Below are 23,521 nucleotides of genomic sequence, written 5' to 3'. Positions count from 1 at the left end.
TTTTCAGGTAGATCTTATTTTTGGCGAAACAAGATTAAGAGTAAGTTATCCTCCTCCTACCGGGTAAGGCCCTATTTCGCTTTTCTATTCCACAGTATCATTACCTGTGTGCGTGGGTGTGCCATCTGGTGTGGGTGTGCGCCATCTGATGTGTGGGTGTGCGTTCCTCTGCAGCTCCTCCTGTTCAACATCTGTTGAGTATGATCACGGGGTCTTCTTTCTATAGTGAAGTGTGGAGTTGAGCAAGTACCTAACGATTCGTACTTTCTATACTTGTAACAAGTACTGTCTAATACTCGTGTTTTCATTCCGAATAACATGTGCAATGCAGGTCAATGGGGGAAAATTCGTAAAGTAACGAGTAAACCGAATTCTGCACTATTCGCTACTCGCACAAATAGTACGGCATTTGGGTTACTCGTTACTTTGCGAGTTTTCCCCATTGACTTGCATTGCACATGCTATTTGGAATGAATACGCGAGTAGTAGACAGTACTTGTTATCAGTTTAGCGAGTATGAATAGTTAGGTACTCGCTCAACTCTAGTGAAGTGTCCTGCAGTATTCTTTTAACTTTTTTAGCTGCATTGATATTTCATTATTGAACCGCAACTAAGGCTTATTTTTGTGGTAGGGCTTATATTTAAGCCTTGATCTGAAAAGGCCAAAAATTCCTGCTAGGGCTTATTTTTGGAAAAACATGGTATATTCATGACAATGCAGATTTTGTTTTTGGGATTTGCCATTCATACTACTTGTTGCATATCTTGTTATATGGTGCCTATTGAAATTTTAGTATATATGCCACAAGCTTTACCAGGGCATATGCCAAACATCAATATAAAAAGAATGGTCTGAACAGACGTAGATGTGTCTTGTAGTTTTATTAATGTATCTTCTCCCCTCTATCCAGGAACTGGCTATCGGCTGACACCAAGGAAGAACGGAATTTTTGGATGCAGAAATTAAACCAAGTAATTTTGGATCTGCGCATGTGGCAGCCGGATGCCTGCTATAGGCCTGCTTACAAGGTGTAACCATGTGGATGTTTACTGAGCGTGCCATACGTTGTACAGCACATTCCTTCCCTGTGTGTTCTACTTTACTGCAGGCGTACACTATATATGTCTGTGTTATGTCATTCGCTGCACATTTTCCTTCAAACTCAAGAAAAAGTTTTATTTATTTTTATTCATTAACCTCATTGATGTAGTTTGACCACTTTTTGGTAGGAAAGTGAAGAGCAGTGGTGTGAGTGTGTATACAATGTGAGCCGATAAAACTTAGGTTCTTACATTTGTTTTTAGTCTTTTTATTTTATGGGTTTGTAACAGGAATGTGCCTTATGGGAGAGCTTTACCTTACTGCTATAATATGTGCAATATAAAACCCAGTGTTGGGACCTTGATGATGAGCACAGTTTTTAATGGAAATGTTTGCTTTCAATATTGTAAAACTGCTGTCCTCTTTATAAAAGTGGGTCAAACCACACTGCGCTGTTATTTTTAACCCTTTTGAACTCTTGCCGTGGTCACTACGACTTCAGTTATATTACTTCAGATGGAAACTTTTTTTTTTTTTTGTAAAAGCTTTTTCTATAACCAGGTACATTACTCCATGAGCATATATTTAATCATAACTAAGCTGATTTTGTTTGTATTTTTGAGATATATTGTATACATTTTTATTGTCATCAATGGAGTTTGTGCTCGTCTGGCCAAAGCTGATCAGAACCAGTAAATTGTATGCCTGGGAGCTAGAGGAACAAATGGGATCCATGATATTTTAATATTGTGGTTTATAAAGCTGCTATATTGCCAGCTTATGTACATTAATTGTTAGAAATTGTACTTCTATGGGGTACTACATGTTGAGGAAAACACATTGAGAACATTGCTTAATTTGTAGTAGATAGAAGAGCCACTTAAACAGTAATGTACTGGGATCAGTCACATAAAGTAGTATTAAAGGGGCAATATTAAAGTCTAGTAAAATTTGACTTTGCGGAGACTTCATGAAAGGCAGTAAAAGAAAATGCAGTTTTCCACATCCTTCAACTCATTCGCTCTTAAACTAGGTGTCCTGCTGACCTTGGAATGGCTGGGTAGCCAGGGTTGCTGACTACCAATATCTAGCAGTTTAATGCCACACTGTTCCAGAATTAGAAGCGAGGTTTACCATAAACAATAACTGTTGCTTCTATTGTATACATATGATCAGGAACAATGAGGCAATATGTAATTTTTTATTCAAATTTTAGGCTTTACATTTAAAAGTATTGAACCAATAAGTTTTCTGTCACTTTCTTGGTGAGTGATGGGTGTTCATTTTTTGATCACTATTTTGTACTATTGAATTTTTGCGATCTTGTTAGATTTTACATCATTTATAGAATCCTGCTTTGTATTAACACACGGATGAACACTAACTGCTTTGTCTAGGATTCCTTCACCCACATACACATTTCAATGTGTTGTCTGTTTCTTTGTGCTGATCTGTCTCACTTTTATTGTATCTGTCTTTTTATCTTAAAATGTAAAGAGATGTATAAGGAATCTGTCATTGCAAAATAAAATTTGTATATAAGTATTAAACAACTTTGACTTTTTTCCTCATTTGTGTTAACATTTAAAGAATAAAAAATATATACTAACTGCCAATGAGAAGGCATTACAATGCAGTGTATATGTTCTGTATTATGAAATGTACCATTTAAGCAGTCATAGTAAATGAATATGTAGGAGATGTTCGGATAACCCCACCCCTACAATGCAAATACCGTATATGCCGGCGTATAAGACGACTGGGCGTATAAGACGACCCCCAACTTCTGCCCTAAAAATATAGAATTTGGGATATACTCACTGTATAAGACTACCCCGCTCCCGAATGAAAAAAAGTCTGCTTTGATTGCAACATGTTAATTTTAATTCAAATGCATATGACATGCAGGTACTGTATATAGCATGACATCTTGTGATACATACGGTATTCAGTATGCTTCAGTATGCTAAGAGCAGGGGGCCGCACTGTGTGAGGAGGTGGTTTTTTTTTACTGTCCAGTATAACCAATAGGATTAGTGCAGGGGCGGGGGAGTCACCGGGCCGAGAAACCAGCATGTAAGCTCTTCATTAATGTCCTTGCATGGATGCGAGGGGAATCTGGCGTTACTGCACTAATCCTATTGGTTATACTGGACAGTGAAAAAAAAAAACACCTCCTCACACAGTGCGGCCCCCTGCTATATATCCGCTATATATGCTGTATGATATACCAGTACGGGGCCGGGCTGTGTATCGCGTTTCCATAACGACGAGGCAGGAACTTCCCTGCTAGAGCGCTGACGTCAAGGCAGAGCTGCTTGCCTCTGATTGGCCAGCGCTCTGCCATTGAGCAGCGGTGACAGGAAGTTCCTCCCTCGTCGCTATGGAGGCAGAATCCAAGCGTGGAACGGAGTGGAGCGGCGCACTACAGCACCCAGGTGTATATCCGGCGTATAAGACGACCCCCCACTGTAGCCATTATTTTAAGGGGGTAAAAAGTCGTCTTATACGCCAGTATATACTGTATGTTTTTTAAATGTCTAAATGCTGCTCCTGGAGACTTCAGCTGGTGATGAGGCAGAGCCGGAGTAGTGCAGCGGTCTGTAGCGAAGGGCAGTTTCAGGTGTTTTACTGTATTTTATTGTATATGTATTTTATAGCATAATCTGTCTAACTGTGAAATGTTAAGTAGGGATGTTGGCGTAAAGGATATTTAGTATGTGTAATGTAGTAGATACATCTTGGTTGCTGAGGGAACTAGAGCCACGATGTGAGAGAGAGAAGAGGGTTGGTTAGTGAGACAGGCCAGTTCTTCTAAGTGTTGGTGAAGCAACTATGAGCTCTGTACCATTGCGGAACCAGGAGGTATCCTCCAATGGTCTGGAGCCTATGTCTCATCTCGTGACGGGCTTAGGGAGATTCCGGGGACCAGTGGGGCGTCGGAGCAAGTGTACCGCTCACTGGCCAATATACAGTTTGAGAGGCTAGAAAGCCATCTGAGACACTGAAGCTGACCAGGGAAACCGCATGAACAAGAATTCGGGGAACACGGAAGTCTAGACTCGACTAATGAAAGACTAGGAGTCTAGTGCCAAGGAGTACAACAAGCTAAAAGCGGAAAATATGGCATGGTTTAGTGTAACCCTGGCTGTCTGGGTGCAGCGGGTCCATCTCTGGCACTAGCAAGAGAATAAACCTCCTCAGTCCCAGATGTGCGACGTGGTGCAAAAATGGCTGTTGCCTGAGACCTGATCTCTTCCACAGATGGTGGAGAGAGTGGTAGTAGATGGATTAATCCATGCACTACCGAAAATCGTGCAAAGCTGTGTAACCCAAAGAGATCCCTAGAATGCAGATTAACTTGTGAGCCTCATGGAAAGACATTTGGAAGTGGAAAACTCCATGAGCCATTAAGGAAGCCTGAGATCAACTTTCTGGGATAACAAAAGGAAAGCAGGGGCACAAAACCATGTCACAGGGGCACACAAATACCCAGGTTTGGGTTGTACATCTCGTACCATTATCTAATGGAGGTTTCATGTTTTGGGTCATATATGAAATCTTTGTCCTTTAACGTCGGAGACAATGGACTGCTTTGTGGGCTGACACGTCTTATTTTGCATGTCCCCTGTGCCCCTGTATGCACCATGGTGAGGGACTTCAGCTGTGATGGTGAATGGGGTTACTGTAACTGGACTTGGAGTTTGGTTACCCTGACAAGACTTCAAAAGCACCCAAAAAAACCACTGTTAAAAATGAACTTTTAATAGATATAATTAAAAAACTCAACAAGGACACACAAGTTTAAAAATAGATGGAAAGTACCTAAATAGGTCAAGGTGCTGTCACTTTTGATATAGTAAACGCTATCAATCCTTAGCAGGGGAAGGACTCTAATGATCAAATACACGAGTCCATCCCTGTAATGCCACTGAAAAAAAGTAGTTTTCCTGAACAGTTTTCAGATTTGGTGATACCACTCATAAGATAGGTACTCAAAAAAATCTTCAAGAAACTGACCCTGATAAGCCCTAGAGGTCCCTACCGATCAATAGAGGGTATGACACCATAACTGTTTTGGGCACCCCCATTCACCGTCAAGAAGCCCTAGAGCAACCCTATGATGTCCCTACTAAATCAGACCACAACACCAGACAAATTAACAGGTACTTAGCTAATTGGTCGCATCCAAGATGTCACTGGGCAACCAGTCATGCAGCGTCCCGACGCGTTTCTCCCAAGTAATCCTCCCGAGTTCATCAGGAGACATATACCACAAGGGTCCCAGGTCCAGGGACTCCCAAGAGAAGGCTGTGCCAACATTTGAGGATGATACCTTACCCTGCTAAGGGTCATACTTCCGCATGTGTTAGTCCACGGGAAGGGGGGTGGGGGTAAGGTATCCATGGAGTTGCCAAAAACTATCCCAGGTTGACATATGCATGTAATGCCATGTCCCAGGACGTATGAGTGGTTGCTTGCTATTCCTTTTATTCTGCGACTTAAGCTGTACTGACTAGAAAGGAGGATAAGGAAGCATCCCCGGACGCCAATATCCCTAACCTCAGGAGTCCCAGGACATCATTGGAACTGTCCAGCTCAGGGACTTTACAGTAAAAGGTAATATGGAAAATGTAAGTGTGTTAAATGGTGTTCCCTGGGAGCTGATAGTTGTCCACAATTGACCAGGCATAATGATCTGTTGTGTCAAGGGACCAAAGGGAATGGCCAGGTAAGAGTGCCTCTTTTAAGGCACAAAGCGCACAATCCCGGGAGTTTAATCTGTTGGCTCGAGTGAGTGCATTTTAAGCCTGGGAATTGGCTACTTATGTTAATGACCTAAAGGGAAGACAAGGTTCCTTACTCTGTGGCAGGGATCCTATAAGGTGGTGAAAAAGGTGGGAGAGGTCTACTATAAACTCCACCAGCCAGGAAAAACGAAGCCCTTCCCATATACAGTCATGGCCGAAAGTTTTGGCACCCTTGAAATTGTTCCAGAAAATGAAGTAATAGAAAACAAAACAAGATAGCCAGCTCACCATGTTTGTAGATCTGGGAGTGAGTCACAGAATTGTCAGGGAACACCCCCTGGCCAGGGCTGCAGAAGCTCCACACGAAGAAAATAAAATCCAGCGGAAATTTCAAGCAAGGATATGTAAGAGACTCCTATGTATTTATTAAAACCATGCCGAAATGGAACTGGCACCGACAGAACTCGAAGGGATCAACAACCGACATGTTTCGTATGTTGAGCCCTTCAGTGTCTTTTGGTGCCAGTTAGTTTTGCGGCATTGTTTTAACGGTTTCAATAAAGGAGTCCTTTTTTTTTTTTATTTTTTTTTTTTCATATCCGTGCCTGAAATTACCACTGGAATTTTTTTTCTTTATGTGAAGAAAATGAAGTATTTCTAACAGAAAAAGATTGCAATTACACATGTTTTTGTCATACACGTTTATTTTCTTTGTGTGTATTGGAGCAAACCGAAAATAAGGCGAATTGGACATAATTTTACACAAAACTCCAAAAGCGACCAGAGAAAATTGTTGGCACCTTTCCAAAACTTTGGGTAAACAACTTTGTTTCATGCATGTGATGTTCATTGAAACTCACCTGTGGCAAGTAACAGGTGTGAGCTACTTGAAAACTATACTTGAAACCAGACAAAAAGGGAAGAAGTTGACTCAGTGGACTTGAGAGCCAAAAATGTTGAAAAATGTCAACAACCTCAAGTTAATCTCCTGAGATCTTGATGTTGCTTTGTCCACAGTGGGCAAGATAATCAAGAAGTTTGCAACTCATGGCAGTGTAGATAATCTACCTGGATGTATAAAATGATAAAAGGTTGTAATGCAGGATAGCCTGGATGGTGCATAATCTGTCCCAATCAAGTTCCAAAGAAACTCAAGCTGTTTTACAGACTCAGGTTGCATCAGTATTAACACGAACTATCTGTTGACATTTGAATGCAATTAAATGTTATGTCAGGAGACCCAAGAGGGACTCGTTGCTGACACATCGACCTAAAAAAAAGTTTTAGGTTCACTTACACAAAATATAGAAGAAATGGGTGGCTTATCGGTTTACACTATTAACTGGGATAAAACAGAGGTAATAATGCTACGGGCCTCCCCCCCCCCCCCCAAAGTCACTGTGGGCATTGAACTCTCGCTGCCAGTGGACCACCTGCTCTTTAAAGTACTTGGGAGTGAGCGTGATGAGACATCTGGCCAAATTATATAAAACCAAACTGTATATTGATAATTTAGAATCCACTCTGGTAAAATGGAAAAATTTCAGCTTATACCTGGGTAGAGCTAATTTAATTAAAATGACAGCATTTCCACGTCTTCTATACCTATTCCATACTCTTCCAATTTATTTGGCTCCCAAGGAGGAGAAGCAAATCAATTCCCTTTATCGTATGTTGATTTGGGAGGGTAAAAAACCCTGTATAGCTTATAAACTGCTTCAACAGCTGAGGAGCAAAGGGGGGATAAATGTTCCCGATATTAAGCTTTATAACCTATCATCTTTGCTGCGGGTGGCGATGGATTGGTTGAGGTTGACTTCTTCCTACACTCAACATAGCTTGGAATGCTGCCTCATACCAGGGTTAGCTCTCCCTGCTGTCTTCCATCTCCCATACACGGAGCTGTTGGTTGAGGTGAGAAAAAAAAACCCTTGTAATATCCACATGGAAGGCATGGCAGAAAATTCACCAGCATTTCCAACTCTCTCCTCAGATATTGCTCTTTATCCCATTTATTGATAACCCTCACTTCCAACATGGTCACGCTCACCCTGTCTTCCACCGATGGCACGCTCAGGGTATAACGTCTGTTAAAAACCTAGTCCATTTAGTGGAACATCGCATGTATTCCATAGAAGAGCTGCAGTCTAAGTATCCTACTGTCACATTCCCTTTGTTTCACTACTTACAGGCTAGAAGCTAAAGGCCCCTTTACACACTGAGACTTTCTAGCGATCCCACCAGCGATCCCAACCTGGCCGGGATCGCTACAAAGTCTCTGGTGAGCTGTCAAACAGGCAGACCTGGCCAACGACGCAACAGCGATCCGAACCTGCAGAACGACCTAGCTAGTCATTGGGGACGTTGTAAAGCGGCTTTTTGAAATAAATGTTCCCGATATTAAGCTTTATAACCTATCATCTTTGCTGCGGGTGGCGATGGATTGGTTGAGGTTGACTTCTTCCTACACTCAACATAGCTTGGAATGCTGCCTCATACCAGGGTTAGCTCTCCCTGCTGTCTTCCATCTCCCATACACGGAGCTGTTGGTTGAGGTGAGAAAAAAAAACCCTTGTAATATCCACATGGAAGGCATGGCAGAAAATTCACCAGCATTTCCAACTCTCTCCTCAGATATTGCTCTTTATCCCATTTATTGATAACCCTCACTTCCAACATGGTCACGCTCACCCTGTCTTCCACCGATGGCACGCTCAGGGTATAACGTCTGTTAAAAACCTAGTCCATTTAGTGGAACATCGCATGTATTCCATAGAAGAGCTGCAGTCTAAGTATCCTACTGTCACATTCCCTTTGTTTCACTACTTACAGGCTAGAAGCTAAAGGCCCCTTTACACACTGAGACTTTCTAGCGATCCCACCAGCGATCCCAACCTGGCCGGGATCGCTACAAAGTCTCTGGTGAGCTGTCAAACAGGCAGACCTGGCCAACGACGCAACAGCGATCCGAACCTGCAGAACGACCTAGCTAGTCATTGGGGACGTTGTAAAGCGGCTTTTTGAAAAGGAAGTCGCTAACCAAGTCGCTGTAAAGTCCCCTTTACACACTGAGACTTTGCTGCACAGCGGGAAACAAAGGACCAAAGAATGGTCCTGAACGATTTGTAGCGATCAGCAACTTCACAGCAGGGGCCAGGTCGCTGATGTGTTTCACACACTGCAATGTCGCTGGGGAGGTCGCTATAACGTCACAAAACCGGGGATGTTACAGCGATGTCGTTTGCGATGTTGCAGTGTGTAAAGCCACCTTAAGTAACAGTTTCGCTAAAAGTGGCGGAATGATGATACTGTTTTGTATCATAATACAATCCTGTCAGCTTTAGATCAAGCTCACAAATTACTTCCGTTGGTTCGTTTCCTTGAAATGAGATTGAAAGTAGCCCACAGATCCTATTTAACCCCTCAGAAGGGACATAGAATGGGATTGTGTGCAACCTCAGAGTGTTTTAAATGCTGCTCTCCTGAAGCTAAGTTATACCATTGCTTGTGGTCGTGCCCGGCTATCCGACCCTTCTGGACTAGAATACAGCAATATACTATCACACATTTGACAAATTTTGCCCCTATCGAAACTCTATGGGCCATTTTTGGATAATCAGACCCAGAAAATTACAAATGCTCACTAGGAGCCCGTAAATTATTGCATTTCATTAATGCCATTTTGCAGGTGTGGATCTATTCCTTTCAAAATCTTTTTGGTCTTGGATAAACTGGCAATTCTGCATCAGATGGATTGGGCCGAGGCATCCTTCCATAAGGAAAGAAACTTATGATCCCTTTTTGAAACCTCGGAAAGTTGTCTCTGCTACCACAACGTATCAGGGAAAATTTTAGAACCTACTTTCAACGAACGGTATGGCATCAGGAGCAACTGCTGCTGGGAGAACCACCTATATAGAAACACCTTGAGGTGAATTGCTGTCTATTCAGATCTAACCAAAACGTTGGAAGTCTATTCTGGTGTCTGTGGGTCCCGCACAACCTACATTGAGTGACAGCAGAGTCTGTATGTGTCGCTCCCAGGGATATGGGTTACTCTGTCCTGGGCAGTGTTTATCTTGGAGATGTCACGGTGGTGGCCGTTGCCCGGTTTCGTGCCCTGGGCCCTTTTTATAAAGGGGGTATATTTACAGGGGATTATAATGTTCACATGTGACGTCACTTGCGGTGTTGCGGCTATGTGTATGGAGCCGCCGCTGCACAATGTGCACTGCTGGGGCTGGTGTTAATGGCAGCCTGTATGGTAGGCCCTCCGCAAGCAGGGCCGGGCACAAGAGGGTAGGTTTTGTGACAGATGCTGGGAGAATGGAGTCCACACAAAAGTTCAGTGCAACTGGTTTTACTCACGGTCCGGTGATGGTAACTGGTTACCCAAGGCCAGCTGGTTTCACCTTCAGGTTCCCTTGTAACCAGTGCCAGTTAGTAATCTGGTGCCTTCCTCCTCCACACCTGTCTCTGGTTAGTGGGTCCCTGTGGCGTAGAGCAACTGGGGGTCCCTGTCTAGTGGTATTGTTCCACTGTTGTCCGCCTGACGGTAGTGTGAACCCTCTGGTCCTGTCACCGGTTCTCCCTTTGCTACTGAGTCTTCGGATTCTTAGGGTCAGCAAGGTCCTTGATGGTCCCTTTGCTGTGCAGGTGTTAACAAGCCTGCCTGGAGCTTCTGCTTGTCCTAGGGTCCTGTACCCCGTCGGTGCATAGTTCTAGGAGTATTCCACCGTACTCCACCGGCAACTACTCTCCTGGGCACCAGGTTACTGCTCACTCACTACAAGACAGTCCGTCTCCCCACCTTCACAGTCTTACTCCTACTCCATTACTGTCTTTTTCTCCTTCTACAGTCCACCCCTCCCACCTGGTGAACTAGTGGACTGGACTGGCTCCACCTCTAGGCAGCCATCAATGGGTCCGACCCTAGCTGGGTACCATTGTATGGGGGATTGTTGGTGAAAATTGGGATTGTGTAATGTTTGTGTAGCATTGGGTTTCTGGGTCCCTAAGGGGGTAGGCCCTGCATCCCGGTGGGGATGCAGTACCCTGTAGCTCCCTGATGGATTCAGAGGTGCTACATATGCCCATATAGGATATTTGAAATATGAGTCAGTCATTGTAAATATCCCCCGCCCCCCGTCTTTTCCCTCCATGTACAATTGTTTCACTTGAAGTATAAGTTTTACCATTTAAGTTTACATGCCACAATAGTCTGTATGGAGCAAAGTTTACAGATTTCTAACGTGTGTATGTATGTTTTTTTTCTGTATGTTTATTTGAAAAACCAAATAACAGTGTTTACAAAAAAAAAAGACATAAAAAAAGCTAGACTGCAGTTTGCCAAAATGTATGCAAGCCAAAATCCTTATGGGAAAGCATCTTATGGACATATGAGCCCAAGATAGAGCTTTTTAGTAAAGCACATCGTTTAAATGTTTACCGAAAACGAAATGAGGGATACAAAGAAAAGCACACAATACCTACAGCCAAATATGGTAGATGCTCAAAGATGTTTCGGGGTTGTTTTGCTGTCCCTAGCACTGGGCGCCTTGACTGTGTGCAAGACATCATAACACCTGAAGGATTGTGTGTTGCAATGTAGTGACCAGTGTCAGAAAGCTGGGTTTGCCTCCTAGGTCATAGGTCTTCTAGCAGGACAATGACCCAAAATATACTTCGAGAAGCCCACAGAAATGGATGGAAAAAGTGCTGGAGAGTTCAGAAGTGGCAGCAATGAGTCTGGATCTAAATCCCTTGGAACACCTGTGGAGATTAAAATTGCTGTTGGGAGAAAGCATCCTTCATATATGAGACACCTGGAGCAGTTTGCTAAAGAAGAGTCCAAAATTCCAGTTGAGAGGAGTTAGAAGGTTGCTGATGGTTATAGGAAGAGATTCATTGCAGTTATATATTCCAAAGGGTGTGCATCCAAATATTAAGTTGAGGTGACAACAATTTTGCCCGGCCCATCTTTGGGGAACTTGTGTGAAATTATGTTCAATTTGCCTTTTTTTTTTTTTTTTGTGCTATGCAAAGGTTAATAAACGTGTATAGCAAAACATATAATTGCAAAGGTTTTCTGAGAGAATTACTTCATTTTTTTGGAATAATTTCGAGGGTGCCAACACTTTCGGACATGACTGTATAAGAGATCACATGATGATTGCAGGTTCGAGTACTAAGCCTCTGCCTAAAAAATGCAATAAGTAACTATCAAAACATTATATGTATCAGTAATACTGTCAGCTCATGTCTAAAAAAAAAAAAAACAAGCCTTTATGCAGCTCAATCGAAAGAGAAATAAAGAAGTCGCAAGTCAGAAAATGGTGGCAACCAAACTTTATTTATTTAGCCAACTTGTACTTTTTTTTTCACCACTTAAATTAAAAAACAACAACAAATATGCAAGTTTGCTTTGCCATAATCGTATTGATCTGGAGAATCATGTTATAAGATCATTTCTACCATACAAAGAATCCTGTAAAAACAAAACCTGGAAAACCATGGTGAAATTGCATTTTGTTCACCACTTCATCCCATTTGGATTTTTTATCTTGTTTTTAAGTATGTTATGGCAATATTGATAATCTGATGGTAAACTACAACTTGTGTTGCAAAAACCAAACCTTCATACCTCTACTGCATTTCAACAGAAAACTAAAAATAAGTAATAGCTATTGGAATAGGAGGAGGATAAAACAAAAGTGCAAAAACTAAAATTGGATGTGGAAGCAAGGGGTTAAGATATCTCCGAGAGCGAAGGAGTTTACCTCAAAATTGTGTTAAATACTCACACAATTGAGTGCACACCATCTATTTCAAATTCATAAAGCTGAACACCAATAATAGTCATACTGACGAGCAAAAGGGTAACAATGTTTTGACTTTCAGGCTCCATATCTTACCATCCACTACAGCTTTGAGCATGAGACAACCTTCATTTTATAGACAATCATCTTGGCTATCTCATACAAAAATTTGCCTGCACTCAGTCTTTCTCTGGATGTATGTGATAAGTCCGAAGTCACTGGGATTTTGTAATGTGACATTGGTGATTGATTCCAGACCCTGAGGGAACAGCATTGGCACCGGAGGTGAGTATAAATTTTATTATTTTAAAAAGGGATAACATACGGATTTAGAAGGGGATGTCCAAGTAGTGGACAACCCCTTTAAGAAACAGATTAGAAAATCCTGACGGCTTTCAGACTCAATGACACTCATGTCCATAGGCTGTGTTGCAGCTGTGCCTGCATTGTCAGCACTGAGTGCTAGCTGTAGTATACAGCTGACCTCCAGCTGCAATTGCCAAGATAGGAGTTAACGCAAATCCCTGCCATTTACCCACTTACATTCTGCTGTCAATATGATTGTGGCAACAAAGCTGTGTGCCCTCTTTTACCTCATTGATGCCCCCTTGATACATTTTCAAGATGCAATTTAAAAGACATTATATTCATCACGAATAAGGATCAGTAAACAATTATACACTTCAAGAGTGTGAATTGTGCGCATTTGCTTTAACTCCAATTTTTTTTAATTTTTAGAGACAAAATAGTCTTTCTACAATGTTCTCAATCAATCTGTATTGTCAAGAATTGGAAACAATCCTCTTATTAGTGTCCACCTTGATCTCCAAATTTTTTTATAATGTCTTGATTGAAAGGATTCTGTTTTCCAAAAATTTCTGGCCGTTTTTGTAATATCTCCTCCCATATTAGGTCTGCTCCAATAGCTGATGCAATCTATAACAAAACATAGAAGATAGAATGTTATGGAGTAGCTTTATGTATCATGTAATCATTCCAGAACTTTGTTCCCGAATTTCAGTGTGCATTCAGCAAAGTACAGTTAAATGTTAGCGAATGGGATTTTAACAAATCTGCTCATTCCCCCCATAACCGCTGACCGAGCTCCTGCATAGTTATGAGTAAAGATGTGGAACAAACAGATGATTGCTCCCGTTTGTCAGTCCATACACAAGGGCCAGAAACCAGAGGAAGAAATGGAGGTGGGGAAAGGAAGGAAGTTGAGTATAAAGCATAGGGAAAAAGACAGATTCAAAATGAATAAAGTAAGTCAACAAGGAGAAAGTTAAGGTGAGTAAGCTGAAAGAGGCAGGAGATAGGCTTCATAGGCTGCTGTTATCTGGAGGAGGTTAGGACAAAAAAAGGCAATCTAGCATTTCAAGGTGAGGCCACAAACAACAAAAAGGCTGTACTTTAGGCATAAGAACCTTAGTTACAGATCATCCCCACATTTCCCTGACGAAGCTGTGATACCCGTGGGGCTCTACTGCATGACCCACCCCTCCTCCTCCTGACACAGATCTTCTCTCCTCTTGTGAGATTAGCCATTGCTTGGGTAGTTGTATTTACAACTATTGCAGACTTTTGTGACTTTATTCAGCAGCTCTTCTTTATTGCCTTTTTGGTTCTTTCTATTTTGTGCTGCTGGTTTGCTTCACAGAGCAAATAGGAATAACGTTTGGAACACCATTCTAAGTCCGAACTGGGTGCAAAAACCTAAAAAAACATCACTATGGGGAGATAAGGTATGCACACCAGTGACTATGTAAGGGGAATACATGAAATAGCAGAAACTGCTGTGTGAATACTGACTTGAAAAATCCAATAGCTATATGCAAGAGTGAAAATGTGAAAAATGGAATCTGCATTACTGCCATGAACATATGAATCAAGAGAAATTTAGCTACTGAATTGATCAATGCAATAGAGCCCCAACACTACGCCAAAGTATTTCTCTACGTTGGGGTCCCTAGCTTGTGTGTGTCCTCTCATGTAGTTTTAACTGCATGAGAGGACACACACAAGCTAGGGACCCCAACGTAGAGAAATACTTTGGCGTAGTGTTGGGGCTCTATTGCATTGATCAATTCAGTAGCTAAATTTCTCTTGATTCATATGTTCATGGCAGTAATGCAGATTCCATTTTTCACATTTTCACTCTTGCATATAGCTATTGGATTTTTCAAGTCAGTATTCACACAGCAGTTTCTGCTATTTCATGTATTCCCCTTACATAGTCACTGGTGTGCATACCTTATCTCCCCATTGCTACACAGAGCAAACTGTTAGCCTGCTGTGTGGGCTCTTGTCATATTGGGGATTAATTACTTCACTGCTTACTATACTTACCTTATTCTTCCCATCAGAGCATATCATCCATTTCATCCATGTGCCTCTTGCTTGAAGATGGGTTTATATGTACAGTCATATGAAAAAGTTTGGGCACCCCTATTAATGTTAACCTTTTTTCTTTATAACAATTTGGGTTTTTGCAACAGCTATTTCAGTTTCATATATCTAATAACTGATGGATTGAGTAATATTTCTGGATTGAAATGAGGTTTATTGTACTAATAGAAAATGTGCAATCCGCATTTAAACAAAATTTGACCGGTGCAAAAGTATGGGCACCTCAACATAAAAGTGACATTAATATTTTGTAGATCCTCCTTTTGCAAAAATAACAGCCTCTAGTCGCTTCCTGTAGCTTTTAATGAGTTCCTGGATCCTGGATGAAGATATATTTGACCATTCCTGTTTACAAAACAATTCTAGTTCAGTTACGTTTGATTTTCGACGAGCATGGACAGCACGCTTCAAATCATCCCACAGATTTTCAATGATTTTCAGGTCTGGGGACTGGGATGGCCATTCCAGAACATTGTAATTGTTCCTCTGCATGAATGCCTGAGTAGATTTGGAGCGGTGTTTTGGATCATTGTCTTGCTGAAATATCCATCCCCTGCGTAACTTCAACTTCGTCACTGATTCTTGCACATTATTGTCAAGAATCTGCTGATACTGAGTTTAATCCATTGGACCCTCAACTTTAACAAGATTCCCGGGGCCGGCATTGGCCACACAGCCCCAAAGCATGATGGAACCTTTTAAGTTGAGGTGGCCATACTTTTGCACCGGTCAAATTTTGTTTAAATGCGGATTGCACATTTTCTGTTAGTACAATAAACCTCATTTCAATCCAGAAATATTACTCAGTCCATCAGTTATTAGATATATGAAACTTAAATAGCTGTTACAAAAACCAAATTTGTTATAAAGAAAAAAGGTTAACATTAATAGGGGTGCCCAAACTTTTTCATATGACTGTATAGTTTGATGAATATTGTTGATATTTGTTCTTTTTCTCTATATTGTCTGCAGTGTTTGAGTCATTCCTGTGGACCGTAATTATTATAATAATTATTCTATACACATTTTGGAGTGTTGGTTATCATGCATTGTGATATTTGGTTTTAATTGTTTTTATCCTTTGATTTGTAATAAAGGTCTTGTTTTATTCCATATTTTAGGTTGTGCTTGCTTGTCTATGTACAATATCTTTCCTCTTTTTTTTTTTTGTGGGCTTTCTCCCCCAACAGACAGTGACCCCACACCTGCTGGGCACAGCAAGGCCTGTGTTGTGAGTGAGGGTGGACTGTTTAGTTGCCAAGCACCGTCATCCATAAAGGGACCCCTTGCAAAACCCTACACAATGTCAGGTATGGTGGAATGGCTACTCACTGGCTCAAATCTCATTGTGTAGCCCAAGATAAGTATTTTTTTTCCAATGGGGCCCAGAGACTCCAGACGTTTGGATGGCCCTGGGTCTAATCTGCTCTATTGTCCCTTAAGTTCACCAGAGGAGAATATCATTATGCAGAATAATAGCATATCCATTTTTACCTGCTTCAAAAGCTGCTAATATTACAAATGTAGAACATATCTTATAGGGACTAAACCTAGATTCATACATCAAGGATTTGTTGCAGAATCCATGCTGAAAATCCTCAAAACATTTCAACTAATCTAGGCAGCTCACATAATAAAATATCTAAAGCAGATGGTAGGCATGTTATAGATTGTCAAATTTGTAGCATGTCCCTTATCTATATATATATAATTGCCTTATTCTGTCTGTCTGTCTTCTTGCTCCAAAATTGTGTCCTTACGGTGACACAAAGCTGATTGGCCACTGGGCCCGCCATCCCCCCGCACGGATTGGCCGCTCGCCTCGGCTCCGCCCCCCCCCACGGATTGGTCGCTCGCCTCGGCCTGGCCCCGCCCTCTGCATGGATTGGCCACTCGCCCCGGCCCTCCGCACGCATCGCCAGACATAACCTTGCGCTGCTGGGATCGTGACGGAGCCGGTGAACGCTGGTAACCATTATACACATCGGGTAACTAAGGTCCCTTAATTACCCGATGTGTATCATAGTTACCAGTGTACACCGGCTCCATCACGATCCCAGCAGCGCCAGACATAACCTTGCGATGCTGGGGGATGTAGCACGATGGGGGGTGCGCAGAATGGGGGATGGAGCACGATGGGGGGTGCGCAGCATGGGGGATGGAGCACGATGGGGGGTGCGCAGCATGGGGGATGGAGCACGATGGGGGTGCACACCTTCCCCCAAAACACACACACACCGCCACATGCGCACCACACAACACACCACACACACACTGGGAACCACAAACACCGCCCTACACAGACACCCACACACACAGACAACGCCACACACACAACACACAAACACCGCGCATACATAAATATATGCACTTACCGCGCAACACACACTGCACAAAACATACCTCCCCCAAAACACAAACACGCACCCCACACCCACACCAACCGCGCAACACACAAAGCACCACACACACAGAACGCTACAGACACACAGCGCTCCACAAACAACGCAACACACAACCCCGCTCTCACCCCCCGCCACACCCAGACAACACCCAGAACATTTACAGCGCCCTACACAAACACTTGGTAACTACAAACAACAACATCTGTATATATAACAAAAATCATACATTAACTACACAATACGTAAATTCTAGAATACCCGATGCGTTAGAATCGGGCCACCTTCTAGTTGATACATAAATGCTGTGGATTTTTCCTCTGAATTGTTATTAATGCAATTCAAGGAACAAAATCAGCATCCATTTCTACAGTATAAATGCTATTCTGTGTGTAAAACCAGCCTTAAAGTCTAAAGTCATGAGAAAAACGTACCTAAAACCATAGATTTCAAAGTTAAGAAGAACCACAACACATAACAATTTACATGTCAATAGCTGCATTTGAACACACCACAAGATGTCTGAAACAATGTCCTATTGACAAAAGAGACCAAAGTGGAGATGATTGCCCATAATCCCCTATGCCATTTTTTGACAAGAACCAAAGGCATGCAGACACCTTATGCTAACAGTCAAGCACAGTTGTAGAGGGTGATGATTTTGGCATGTTTTGCAGCTACAGGACTTGGACACTTTGCAGTCATTGAATCAACCATAAACTCCTCTGTATACTCTGTTAGGCTGAGTTTCCATGTCCTGTAATCATCCGTTAGAACAAATCCTGCAAAGATCCATTGGCAGAATGATTTTTGCTTGATCTGTTTTTTTTGGTTTTTTTTTTTAACATGGGAGTCTATGGAGAACAGATCCGTTAACCGATTGCTATTTATCTTCCATTTGGGCCCATGGACAACGGATCCTTTAAGAAAAAACTGATCCATTACAAATGCAAGGATAACGGATGACTAAATAGCAATTAATTCACGGATCTGTTCTCCATAGACTCCAATGTTTAAAAAAACGGAACTGGCAAACACCAGTTATTTAAAAATGGACAAAAAGTTGTGTTTGCAGAACTTTTTTCCCAACAAATCTCTGCAGGATCCTAACTAACAGATAATAATTGGACATGTGACCTTAGCGTTTCACCCAAAAGCTTCAAATGGAACTTGAAAACCCATCTCTTCAAGAAAGCTTACAGCCTGCAATGACCCCACTGCCTTCTCACCACCGGAGCTGCCGCAACCCTACTGTGTCTTCCCCAGTATCCTGTGGAAAGGAAGCCTCTCCCCTCTGTGTCAGTCTATCTACTGTAATTTATATCTGTATTTTGTATGTAACCCTTTCTCATGTACAGCATCATGGTATCAATTGTGCTCTATAAATGCTGTGAATAATAATAATAATAATAATACCAAAGTATTCTAAAGACTAATGTGAGACCATCAATCCAAAGAGTAAAGGTTTGGTGGAAAATGGGCCTCGCAACAGTACAATGATCCCAATCCCAAGCACACCAGCAAATCTACTGTACATCAGAATGGCTGAAAAAGAAAAGGTGTAGCCAAGTAATTCATCCAGATTTATGTCAGTGACTGATACAGAAAATGATGACTTCATGTTATTGCTGCTTAAGATGAAACTATCGATTTGTGGAATGTACTTAATTTTTCCCACACTGCTTCTGCATTATAGCCTAGTATTGTCAAAATGTGATTTGTCATGTGTGATTGTTCTTCTGAGGTTGTATTTGTCTTGTTTTAAGAATTTCTAAGGACCAGAATTATTTTTGTCCTGGTAGGTAAAAACACAGAGGATGTACTCAGTACTTATTTTAGGTTATCTCACAGATATAAAGTCCTAATAAAACCAGACTGCAGGGAGAATAAAATAGATTCTGTTAGTTACACCTAGTACAACAGTCTTTTTTTTCTGTGGCTCTGAAGCAGATTGTAGGCTTGGTATGGATTTTCAAATCCAGAACCTGCCCATTTGTTGTAGAAAAGCTCTGGACAGGCGCATCCCCAGCAGCTTCTCCCCACCCGCTGCCGTGGAATGAAGGGTCTCTTCCTAAATGCATATGCAGGATAGACCTGTCACTTCAGGGCAGTGGACAGGGAGGAGCTGTCAGACACCCGCCTCTCTGACTAGTTTCCCATGTGGCTCAGTCCCCAGCATCTTAAGGTATGTTTTTCTCTTAAATGTAGCAACGTTTTAGAATCAAATGTACCCGGCTGAGATCATACAGCCAGTGTCTGATACATACTGCTTGTGGATTGGGCAACATGTATCAGATGTCAGGTTCACTTTAAGGTAGAAAGTGCTTAGATATATTGTTACTTGTTTGTGCATTTTTTTTTGTTTTAGTGTTCTGACAGTGTCCTTCCTAAATATCTATTTTTACACCTTAAAGTACCACTGCAGCATATTGTTGCTTTAATTCTAAGTTCCCTGACCCCTCTCATATACTCACGTTGCGATGGCATCACCCTCTATCACTACTGCTTCGGTTGGTCTCAATTATCTGTGATCTGTCGGCTGCTCCAGTGTTTCACGGAGTGCAGCAGAGGTCACAACTCAACTCCATGCATTTCCAAGCAAACCTTGTTCTTTCTCTCATAGAGAAGCATTGAGCAATTGTAATGTAGCTTATGCATTTTGGTAAGTCAGAAGTTACTGTCCCAAGATGGCACCATGGGACTGGAGATGAAGGTGTTGAGATGTGTGTATATGACAGGGGGCTTACATTTAAAGTGCCACTCCAGCACTGAAAAACAAACAAACGATAAAGTAGTGCTTTAAGCACTTTGGTAACTAGCTTTACTATAAATTAACCTTCTCACTATTCTGTCAATCCTTAAATATTTTTTTTTGCTTCAATTCCTGTGACATTTTGTTTCAGAGGATTCTCAATAGAAGTATCTTCAGAAGGCTGGGGCTGCACTCACTTCCCTGCAGGGTCTATCACCCAATCTGGAACAAAAAGTTACCAGGGATTGGCACTGCAGTCAGGTACTATAGTTTCTTTTATTGCGCCCTTTGAAGATGTCCTGTCAATCACCGCTCCCTAATGATGATATGTTTGAGGGCAGTGATAGTAGCTGGGGAGGTGATCTGGTGTCACTTGCTCTGTTTCTATCTCTGCCCCTTTACTATGTAATGTTCAACAGTTAAAGGTGGAGATAGAACCAGAGTACCAGCGCTGCACTCACCGCTCCCACAGTTTCTGTTAACATCATGGATCCAGAGCATCTTGATATGACAATAATGATAGAAATGGTAGTATTAACTGACTGAAGAGCCACCCCATAATGATGTCCTGTTCCAGGAGGGGTAATAAGATGCTGTGGAGAAGTGAGTGCAGCCCCAGCCTACTGATGAAAAATGTCTTATAAAGTGAAGTAAAAAAAAAACACCTTCAGAGAATAGCTGAATAGAAAGAAGTGTAGGGCATTTTATAATGAAGCTAATTACAGTACATAAGTGCTAAGGGAGTAAAAATAGATGTTTCAAATGGACATTTTAGATATCAGACAACCCTTTTAAGAAGTTGCATTTTTTAATTTCACATTTTTATTGTTATTTTAGTATGTTATATATATATATATATATATATATATATATATACTATACATTGCATGTCCACGATAATGACTCTTTAAAATGATTAACATTTACCATTTTAATGAAGTTGTAGATCGAAACAGAGATTGCAGCAAATAGCTGCCATTTCACTGCACTGTGCAAAGATGTTAGTAAAAACAAATGGTGTATGAAAAATGTTGAAATAGCAATAGCACTCAATCAATAGAAGTACTAATTAGAAATATGAATGACAAATTACAGGCTAAACAGATATCGACTAGACTGTTAGTGAAAGTAAACAACAGAAACATTTCTCTGATGCATAAATATGAACACACCAGAATAACATTGTTTCTTGGAGAAGAATGAGCGTATATTTGATTATCTTATAAGCACTCTGGTGCAGTGTAAAAATGATCAACATCAACCTTTATATTCATATACATCTAATATATAAAGCTGAGGGTATGTGCGTATGTATATGTGTGTTTGTGTGTGTGTATGTATGTATGTATGTATGTGTATGTATGTATGTGTATGTATATGGGTGTGTGTGTGTCCGCTAAAAGAATCCGCACTGTCGCATTTACAATCACAAAATTTTGCACAGACACCTCATGTGTCTCAGGGAACGTCATAGACTATATTTTGATGGGAAAATTTAACCCTGTGCTTTACAGTTATTCACCAAAAAACCTACTTACATTAAATTCAATGGAGCTAGGAGCTACAGGTCATTAATAGGAGCTGTGAGCGGTTACTATAGGAACAAAGGAAATTAATATAAGAAGCTTATGTGTAAGGTAATATTTCTGTGGAGAGACAGAGAGAAAGAGACAGACAGACACAGAAAGACATAGGCACAGACAGAGCCAGACAGGGAAAGAGACAGACAGGAAAAGAGGCAGAAAGAGGCAGACAGAGAAAGAGACAGGGAAAGAGACAGACAGGGAAAGAGACAGACAAGAAAAGATACAGACAGAGACAGTCAGACAATGAGTCAGAGACAAATGCACACAGACCGAGAAAGAGACAGACAGAAACAAACAGACATACAGGGAAAGAGACAGACAAGGAAACGTAAAGACAGACAGAGACAGACAAAAAGAGACAGACACAGACAAACAGGGAAATAGACAGTGATGAAAAGAGACAGGCAGACAAAGAAAGGTACAAAGAGACACACAGACAGACAGGGAAAGAAACAGACAAGAAAACATACAGACAGAGAGAGACACAGACAGAGGCAGACAGACATACAGGGAAAGAGACAGACAGAGACAGGCAGAAAAAGAAAGATATAGACAAAGAGACAGACAAAAAGAGACAAACACAGATAGAAACAGACAGACAGACACAGACAAACAGGGAAAGAGACAGACAGACAGAGAGGCAGACAAAGAAAGATAGAGACAGACAGACAAAGAGACAGACAGACAGAGAAAAACGGGGAAAGAGACAGACAGGGAAAGACAGACAGACGGACAGATAGAGAGAGAGAGACAGGTAAAGAGGGAGACAAACAGAGACTGGGAGAGAGACAGAGAGACAGTCACTATCCTGGGCAATGGCCAGTACTACAGCTAGTAATAGAAATATAACTGCTTTCTACCAGAAGATAGCACCACTCTTTTCCATTTGCTGTGTCCGTTATTGCATTAACCCACGAAAGACTGTTCAGTTCCAGAGTATCTCAGACTGCTCAATTGCCTTAACAAAGTAATGGATATATATATATATTTTTTTTTTTCATCAGACATGTATTTACACACTATCCCATATCTTCCAGTACCTGATTAGGATGAAATCCATCTACTGGTTCCAACAGATCCCATGGTTTTCCTCCCAAAGTTTCCCATTTTGCACTTACTGATGAAAAAAGAAATGTTGCCGGATGTTAACATAGTACACAAATTAAAGAAAGAAACGGTTTTGCAAATAAAAAAATGTTTGTAGCACAACGCATAGTGATGAGCGAACTCTATCATTCTTGGGAGCTTGGTTCTTGAAACGAGCAGGTTGAACGCTCCGATGGGATCGACTAGAGTACAGAGTATAATGGAAGTCAATGGAAAACTCGAGCATTTTTCTGGAAGATCTTCCAGAAAAATACTCGAGGTTCCCATTGACTTCCATTATGTTCGGTACTCAAGTCGGGCCCGTCTGAGAGTCCAACCTGCTCGTTTCGAGAACCAAGCTCCCAAGAACGATAGTGTTTGCTCCTCACTATGCCTTGTGCTATAAACTCTTTTTTATTGCCCCTAATTTTGTAGTTCTGAAACCTTTTATTTTAGTTAGCCATTAAAAGATATCAGAACTACCATATTATAATTCTGTTTCTCTCATTGAGCGCAATCATACAGGAATAACACGGATAGAACACATAGGGGACACTTAACATCTGAATGAGCTATTCACAGTTCTGTACAGAAAATATTCAATTGTCTTATCATTTAGAGCTTATTCTATAGCTTATTTCTAATGAACAAATGCTAGACTACACACAAGCAGT

General features: G+C 41.4%; 2 protein-coding genes across 4 annotated transcripts in view; one reads left to right on the top strand and one right to left on the bottom strand.

Annotated features, from left to right (window-relative positions):
* Positions 1-2,596, top strand: part of ANLN (anillin, actin binding protein) — a 158,670-nt gene extending 156,074 nt beyond the window's left edge. The window contains exon 24 of the mRNA XM_075315129.1: positions 913-2,596. Within this exon, the coding sequence (XP_075171244.1) occupies positions 913-1,036 (124 nt within the window). The 3' untranslated portion in view covers positions 1,037-2,596. The remainder of the gene's footprint in view (positions 1-912) is intronic.
* Positions 2,597-12,136: 9,540 nt separating this feature from the next.
* The window catches only part of AOAH (acyloxyacyl hydrolase), a 201,198-nt gene continuing 189,813 nt past the window's right edge, over positions 12,137-23,521 (bottom strand). For all 3 annotated transcript variants that reach the window (XM_075316585.1, XM_075316587.1, XM_075316586.1), the window contains 2 exons: positions 22,802-22,878; positions 12,137-13,548 (listed from right to left, as the gene is read on the bottom strand). In XM_075316585.1, coding sequence (XP_075172700.1) covers positions 13,420-13,548; positions 22,802-22,878 — 206 coding nt within the window. In that variant the 3' untranslated portion in view covers positions 12,137-13,419. The remainder of the gene's footprint in view (positions 13,549-22,801; positions 22,879-23,521) is intronic.

The sequence above is a fragment of the Anomaloglossus baeobatrachus genome, chromosome 6, assembly GCF_048569485.1.
Source record: "Anomaloglossus baeobatrachus isolate aAnoBae1 chromosome 6, aAnoBae1.hap1, whole genome shotgun sequence".
Classification (NCBI taxonomy): Eukaryota; Metazoa; Chordata; class Amphibia; order Anura; family Aromobatidae; genus Anomaloglossus; species Anomaloglossus baeobatrachus.
Note: the sequence above shows the minus strand (reverse complement) of the source record. Positions and strands in the feature narration are given on the sequence as shown.